Consider the following 8,364-nt stretch of genomic DNA (forward strand, 5'->3'; position numbering starts at 1 on the left):
AGAATATTCAGATAAAAATTTACATTTTAGAAGGTTCAGATAGAAACATATATTTTAGAATAATCGGATAAAAACATACATTTTAGAATAATCAGATAAAACATACATTTTAGAATAATCAGATAAAACATACATTTTAGAATATTCAGATAAAACTTTACATTTTAGAAGGTTCAGATAGAAACATATATTTTAGAATAATCGGATAAAAACATTCATTTTAGAATAATCAGATAAAACATACATTTTAGAATAATCAGATAAAAACATACATTTTAGAAGGTTCAAATAAAAAAATACATTTTAGAAGGTTCAGATAAAAACATACATTTTAGAATATTCGGATAAAAACATACATTTTAGAAGATTCAGATATAACATACATTTTAGAATTTTCAGATAGAAACATACATTTTAGAATAATCATACAAAAACATGCATTTAAGAATATTCAGATAAAAATTTACATTTTAGGATAATCATATAAAAACATACATTTTAGAAGATTCAGATAAAAACATACATTTAAGGATAATCATATAAAAACATACTTTTTAGAATAATCAGATAAAAACTACATTTTAGAATAATCAGATAAAAAATACATTTTAGAATAATCAGATAAAAACATACATTTTAGAATATTCAGATAAAAACATACATTTTAGAATATTCAGATAAAAACATACATTTTAGAATAATCAGATAAAAATTTACATTTTAGAAGGTTCAGATAGAAACATACATTTTAGAAGATTCAGATAAAACATACATTTTAGAATATTCGGATAGAATCATACATTTTAGAATGTTAAGATAAAAACATACATTTTAGAATATTCAGATAGAAACATACATTTTAGAATATTCAGATAAAAATTTACATTTTAGAGCGGATGAAGCGTTGATGGCCTTGGCAGCAATGCATAATTATGCTCCTGACGATTTAAAGGTAGCCATCTTATCTTTCTTTTCATATTTAGTATATTTAGTTTATATATCTATCTATCTGTCTGTTTGTCTACAAAGTGTGTTTTGTAATTAAATGTTCGCAGATTTTTGTATTTTTGATTTATTCCTTTTATCCCTGACTTCTTTTGTTTGTCTATCTAATTACCTATGTAAGTGTAACTAACTATTTATTGAATAGAAAATATCTATGTCATTGAACGACGGGTTTCTTTTAGTTATGATTATATTGAAAATCGGTGCATCTAGTTATCTATCCATTTATTTGGATCTGTGTTCTTTATCTGGGGTGGGGGGTGGGGGGGGGGGTTCAAGTCCTTTTCCTGAGATCCATGAGCCATGTAAATCTATTGATATAAAATAGATATATCACGTCCAGCCGTAGTACATTTGAATTTCCGAGCCGGGTCAACCTTCCGGTCCTAGTTTGTACTGTACCTAGCATGACGTTGACGTGGTCAGACTTTATGCTTCATATATGTTGAATTTACTTTTACTAAAGAAGCAGAGGTACGTGATATATCTAACTATTAATCCATGTCTATCTATTTACTCAATCTATTTATCCATCTATTCTTTTATCTGAAAAGCTCTGATCGTCCTAAGGGTATAATTTGTAATCTCGTCAGAACCAATAAAACAATAAACAATAATTCTTCAGAGAACATAATAATAGAGGTGTATTATATTCTTGGAAGAGCAGGGGTATAATATTCTTGGTAGATCAGGGGTATAATATTCTTTGTAGAGCAGTGTTATAATACTCCTGGTAGAGCAGGGGTATAATACTCCTGGTAGAGCAGGGGTATAATATTCTTGGTTGAGCAGGGGTATAATGCTCTTAGTAGAGCAGGGTTATAATATTCTTGTAAGGGCAGGGGTATAATGTTCTTGGAAGGGCAGGGGTATAATATTCTTAGTAGAGCAGGGTTTTAATTTTCCTAGTAGAGCAGGGTTATAATATTCTTGGTAAGGAAGGGATATAATGTTGTTTGTAGGGCAGGGGTATAATGTTGTTGGTAGGACAGGGGTATAATGTTGTTGGTAGGAAAGGGGTATAATGTTGTTGGTAGGGCAGGGGTATAATGTTGTTGGTAGGGCAGGGGTATAATGTTGTTGGTAGGGCAGGGGTATAATGTTGTTGGTAGGGCAGGGGTATAATGTTGTTGGTAGGGCAGGGGTATAATGTTGTTGGTAGGGCAGGGGTATAATGTTGTTGGTAGGGCAGGGGTATAATGTTGTTGGTAGGGCAGGGGTATAATGTTGTTGGTAGGGCAGGGGTATAATGTTGTTGGTAGGGCAGGGGTATAATGTTGTTGGTAGGGCAGGGGTATAATGTTGTTGGTAGGGCAGGGGTATGATGTTGTTGGTAGGGCAGGGGTAATATTTTAATTTTTTTTATTTTGATAATCTTCATGAGACGGAGATGAATGCTCGATCCTTAGATTCACAACCCAAAAGTTAAGACTTAGGTTTTCTGAATATTCATATTTGTTTTTATATCGTTTTCATTGTTCTCAATGCTTATATTGTTTTTTTCTTCTTGGTATGTCTCGTATGAACAGAGTGTCTTAGTATAACATGACAATAGAAGGACAACATTTTGATTTTCTTTGACTTTTGAAAACTATTTGATAACAAAAGGGGTATTATTTTCAATTTGTTGTGTTAAAAAATTCTATTTCTGCAAATTTGCAAATTTTTTTGCAGATTCTAAAAGTAGAGCACAAGAGCTTTCCAATGATGTATCATTTGTCATATTTGGACATCAAACATGGGATTTAGAGGGGGGGGATCAATTTGACCCCCCCTGGTTTTCAAGTACCCCAGCAGAGATAGGGTTAAAAGTCGTGAATTCTTTTTAATTTTTACTTCTATTGTTAACTAGCTTTTTATCTTCTAAAACTAGTTTTGAGTTGTTATCTTTTAGGCGGACACCCTGTATATACTAGCATATAAAGTATTTATATTGTGAATTGAAAGGTTTCCATCAAAACGTCAGCCATATTCACGCCTGTTTAACAAACCACTCTATATAAATACAAAATAATGCATACTTAATGTTATTCAATATACAGGGTTACCCACAAAGAATGAGACTTCAGAGACGATTGTACAGAATTTGTTTCTTTGGTTCATAGTTTCCTGCAAACTTGCAACTTAATATGTCATTTTACCTCTAGGGCGCTATATTTAAACAGGTCGTCAGCCAATTAAGTCTCATCCTGTGTGGGTAACCCTGTACATTAAATACAAACAAGACAAAGAATACATCTTGGGATTCCATGCCGACGTAGGAACTGCGAGGGGGAAAAAACTTTTGTTGATATTTATAAATCCGTACTTTTGTATCTTGTTTGTAATAGAATAATTTTAAGTTTCAATTAGATTAAATATTTCAAATCAAGAAGCTAGGGATTGTCCAGCAGCTCCCTAGCCTAGCAGGGGTTTGCCATCACGATCCCCCCTAAGGGGGATCTAAGCCTAACGCTGGCATATCAAGTAAAAAAGTTGGCATGGAGATATAAAAGTAATTATATATTAGGTCATTGATGTCAAGTGTGACTTAGTTTTAATCCGTTTTTAGTGTAAAGGACATGACAAAAAAAACATTATTAAAGGAAGTAAAGAAAGAACATTTTAAATTTGCACCAATTTTAGTGCAAACTTAAAGTCCAACTGTATTGCCATCATCGATCAAATTTCAAAATTGCATGTATAAGTATTTTCCAGTACCACCTTTTTAATTAAGATATTGTTTTATTCAAATGAAAATTTTGACTTTTCAATGAGGACCGAACTAACGATGGGGAAAATTCATTGTTTATATTTAACTGAGACGTATTAGGAGAATGAGTGTTCAGAAACTGGTTACATTATAAATCTCAATCCTTCTTTACGAGATTTGTATTTTTTAACGTACAGAGTTAACCACAAAGGATGAGACTTTAAAGACGACCTGAAACTTATATGATGAGGACGAGATCAAATTAAGTATTCTGCTTTAAATAAAGAAACAATTTTGTAGTGTCAGAGAATCGTGAATATAAAGAAGCAGTCCGTATAAATTCCGTACAGTCGTCTCTGAATATTTTTCTTTGTGGGTAACCCTGTATGCAGATGCACTTTTTATGAAATTATTTATTAAGTTTTCCGATTGAAAAGTTACACAAATATTTCTTGTCGTCGTCAAACTTGTAATTTCGAACAAAGCATTTCTAACAATAATGTCTTCACGGGGTTTCACACTAAATATTTCTGATCTAAAAATGTTTATAAAAGTATGTTTTAATTTTAATTTTTTCAGTTTAAGAACACTAACGGTTTGTGTGTCTCGTTCAGTAAGACTGCCAACAAGAGTGTTCATCAAGAGTAAAGACAAGAACAACAAGATTGCTGCGAACTAAAGTTTGAACGGATTGGGTCTTAAAGTTTAATATTATCGCATTAAATTGTTACACCTTAAAACCTCGTGTTATGTCCTTGTTATTGTACAATCCCTTATTATTATTAATGGTCGCCTTTTCTTTTTTGTGATTGTATGACATAAATTACAAATAAAATTATGTTCTTTTTTGTTTTTTGAATAATGATTTTTGGATTTCTTGGAAAATAGTGTATTTTCAGAAATTTTTGAAATGTTGATTTTTCAGATAAAATGGTGGATGTTGTTGTAAAGCATAATGGGAAATCATACAACGTTAACCTAACGCAAGATGCCACGACAGGGAGGAAAATCGGCATCAATTTTAAACAAAATTTAAAAAATGATCATGTGGTAGATATGAAGAGCAAGTACCTAATTGTGAATATTCATTAACAATTTTCATTTATTGATAATTTATGCTTCGAATAGAAAATTAAAAGTGGAACTGTCAAATTATCACTAATTTTTATTGCTATCGTTTTGTTTGCTGAAGTTTGGAGAAAAAAGGCAAATTAACGGAAAAGTTGTGCAATTCTTGTCTGGAAAATATAAAAAAAAATCGACATTTGTGTCATTTTTTACCTTTTTCACACACAGCATCTGTATCTAATGGTTTTTACAAGTTAATTATATAGTTGTTCAAAAATCATGAAGTGAAATGGGTCTGTTTACAAAAGCCGTAATGCATATTCAAAATCTTCATTGGTCTATTTATTTAAAATCAATACTTGAGTCTAAAAGTTGTCTTCCTATTTTTTAGTTTTTTTTGTTAATGATACATTGAATAAAATGGGTGATGATAACACATTTTCTGATTATTTTTGTTGTTAGGGTTGACCCTCGTCAGTTCTAAAACCATCAAAATTAATGGCAAACAAAAAGAAATGTCTAAAAATCATAAGAAAATTAACAAAAAACATTTTTTTAAAGGTCATTAGATTGAGAAAAGGAAAGGAACTTAGATCACGATTTGCAAAAAATAATTGTCAAATTTCACTTTTTAAAGAATGTTTTAAGATAATTATTATTATTTAAGATTGTTTATGAAGATTCAAACCAAACTGTTTAAATGTACAAGTATAAAGTGGAGGTAGGATTTGATCTTGTTAACGAACTATTATGGAAATTTGACAATTGTTAGGTTAGAATTACATTCTTCTTGTGTTAAAACTTAGTGTATTTAATGTTGTAACTAATTGTTTTAAAATAAATTGTACAATGTACTGTTATAAACCTTTTTATGCTGACTCCTGTGTAAATAGACGAACTATTTACTAAACTCAACTCTGAGACTGGGGTTCCAATAAAATCCATGAGAATAATTTTCAATGGGAAGCAGATTTCCAAGGACTCGACACAAACTATTTCTCAGGTAAGGCTTTCATTGTAATTCTCAGGTTTGTACACTGTACAGGTATGTACACTAGACAAGGTTAATTTTGTGAATCAGACAAAGAACTCTATAAATAGAGGCTCACTTGAAAATACGTTTATAGTCCCTTAGAGTTTTATCTTTCAAATAAGTTTTTCAAGGACAAAGAAAATTATGAGAATTATTATGTTGCCTTTGGTCTTTACTTGGTATCCTATTTTGTAAATTTTTTAAGGGACCCTCCACTTAGAGAAGGGCATGCTCAATTCACAACTGTGTACCCTTGAAATATTAATCTGATCAACAGTGGGGAAGATAACGTTGTTTTTCTAGCTTGAAGTATTTAATTCTGATAATTTCTCCAATATTTCTGAAGCAAATAATGCATATCATTGTATTTACGAGTAATTAAGAGTAGAGTAAACGGCCATATGGAGCAGATTTTGTCGCATCTTGTGTCACAATGTTCTACAAAGGTGTAACAATCGTATCTCAAGAAGACGACCTCTCATTTTCTTATTTTAGTCTGGTATCTGTAGCGGAAGCAAAATCATGCTGCTGGGGAAGAAATATGATCCGGCGCAGGAATTCGTTTATCAATCATTCAATCAATTAATCAAATGATGTCCATTTCTTCATTTTTGTTTATTTCTATTCATATATTTGTGTTGTTTTTTGTTCTTCTCTTATTTGGCCGATTTATCTATAAGATATTCCTGTGGCTGTTTCTGTGTGCATTATTTTCTCGTTAATCCTTATTTTACTGTTTCTATCCATAGATATGTTCCTAGTCATGCACATTTCTTGCTACTTTTCCTGCTTAATTTTTCTCTATTTAGTCGATACCAGCTGTCCGTTCCTGATTTTTTCACTTACTTCAAATATTTCCTTTTATCCTGAAAATGGGTTCTCATCGTTTAATAAGTTTATCTTCCTGATTTCCTTTTATTTTATTCCTATTCTTATTCCTATTGCTTGTGCAAATATTTTTTTATCTGTTTCTCACTCCCCACCCTCATTTTCTTACTTGCATTTTTTTTCTTTTTTTTTCTTTCAATCTAGCCTCATTTTCTTACTCCTAATCTTTGTTCTGTTTCTAATTCTAAATCTATTCTCTGTTTCTTACTCACAATTTTGCTTCTGTTTCTTATTCACAAACCTTATTCTGTTTCCTACTCACAATCTGTAATCTGTCTCATACTCCTAATCTTTATCCTGTTTCTTACAGCTAATCTTAATCCTTTTTTCTGACTTCCAATCTGTATCCTGTTTCTTGTTCCCAATCTGTATCCTATTTCTTACTCCCAATCTTTATCGTGTTTCTTACTCTTAATCTCAATCCTGTTTCTTACTCCTAATCTCAATCCTGTCTCTTACTCCCAATCTGTATTCTGTTTCTTATTCTCAATCTGTATCCTATTTCTTACTCCCAATCTGTTTTCTGTTTCTTACTCCCAATCTGTTTTCTGTTTCTTACTCCCAATCTGTATCCTGTTTCTTACTCTCAATCTATATCCTGCTTCTTACTCCTAATCTCAATCCTGTTTACTCCCAATCTGTATTCTGTTTCTTACTCCCAATCTGTATTCTGTTTCTTACTCCAAATCTGTTTTCTGTTTCTTACTCCCAATCTGTATCCTGTTTCTTACTCTCAATCTATATCCTGTTTCTTACTCCTAATCTCAATCCTGTTTCTTACTCCCAATCTGTATCCTGTTTCTTACTCCCAATCTGTATCCTGTTTCTTACTCTCAATATATATCCTGTTTCTAATGAATACAGGAACCATCATACAAGGATATTTTAAATCTAGAAACTAAGGAACATCAATTAATACTTCAGTCGGATAATATTGAACATCCTTTCTGTTAGATGTTTTTGTGACGTTTTGCGCATGATTTTTGGCTTTCCCTGCCATTCTATTTATTTCATCTCGTTTTAGTATAGGAAACAATAGGGAACAATTGGCTATTCAATATACATACTTAAAAATATTTGTTGTCTTTCCCCTCCCCACTCAAAAAATTACATTCTTAAATCCAAAATTACTTTTTTCCTTAAAACTATCATTGACTTATTACTTCATGACCTTATTTTTGTTAAATCCATTTTTAATATTTGATGATGGTGTTCAGGCATTATTGGTAGAGACGAAATATATAAAGTTACTAGATGAGGTATGCATATTGAGTAAAGGGATAACCTCAAAAGATGAGACTTCAGTGAAGATTGACGACTAAAAACTTTTGTTCAAACTTTGGGTTCTTCTTAAAAGGGAATGGTGGAGTTGGCACATTTGAAGTAAGGGGGGGGGGGGCCCCTCCTCCATTTTTGGTACAAATCTTCCAATTTTTTTAGGTGCACGCCTAATAAGTGATCGAAATTCCTAAAATAAAATCAAATTGAATTTTAATGACCTCCACAAATAGAAAATATTTCAACTATGGCTTTATGCATATCAAACGAAAGCTAGGAACCCAGGGAATACAGTAGCAGCAACAAATTCAGTGTTTGACCTTCTAATGACCTCTTTCGACCTCTAATGACCTAAATGACCTCCAAAAATGAAAATGTTTTAACTATGGCTTTATGCATA

The 8,364-nt window shown here is 31.6% G+C and overlaps 2 protein-coding genes across 3 annotated transcripts in view; both read left to right on the forward strand.

The window, feature by feature from the left end:
* Nucleotides 1-4,545, forward strand: part of LOC111699723 (polypyrimidine tract-binding protein 2) — a gene marked incomplete in the record, with an annotated part of 6,926 nt that extends 2,381 nt beyond the window's left edge. Inside the window, 2 exon segments of the mRNA XM_023470454.1 lie at nt 892-952; nt 4,277-4,545. Coding sequence (XP_023326222.1) covers nt 892-952; nt 4,277-4,345 — 130 coding nt within the window.
* Nucleotides 4,546-4,597: 52 nt separating this feature from the next.
* Nucleotides 4,598-8,364, forward strand: part of LOC111699724 (BAG family molecular chaperone regulator 1) — a 5,983-nt gene continuing 2,216 nt past the window's right edge. The window contains exons 1-5 of one of the 2 annotated variants that reach the window (XM_023470455.1): nt 4,598-4,697; nt 5,659-5,768; nt 6,294-6,353; nt 7,551-7,589; nt 7,904-7,945. In XM_023470455.1, coding sequence (XP_023326223.1) covers nt 4,628-4,697; nt 5,659-5,768; nt 6,294-6,353; nt 7,551-7,589; nt 7,904-7,945 — 321 coding nt within the window. In that variant the 5' untranslated portion in view covers nt 4,598-4,627. The remainder of the gene's footprint in view (nt 4,698-5,658; nt 5,769-6,293; nt 6,354-7,550; nt 7,590-7,903; nt 7,946-8,364) is intronic. The other variant, XM_023470456.1, reaches the window with a different exon arrangement.

This window comes from Eurytemora carolleeae, unplaced genomic scaffold, assembly GCF_000591075.1.
Source record: "Eurytemora carolleeae unplaced genomic scaffold, Eaff_2.0 scaffold262, whole genome shotgun sequence".
In the NCBI taxonomy this organism is placed as follows: Eukaryota; Metazoa; Arthropoda; class Copepoda; order Calanoida; family Temoridae; genus Eurytemora; species Eurytemora carolleeae.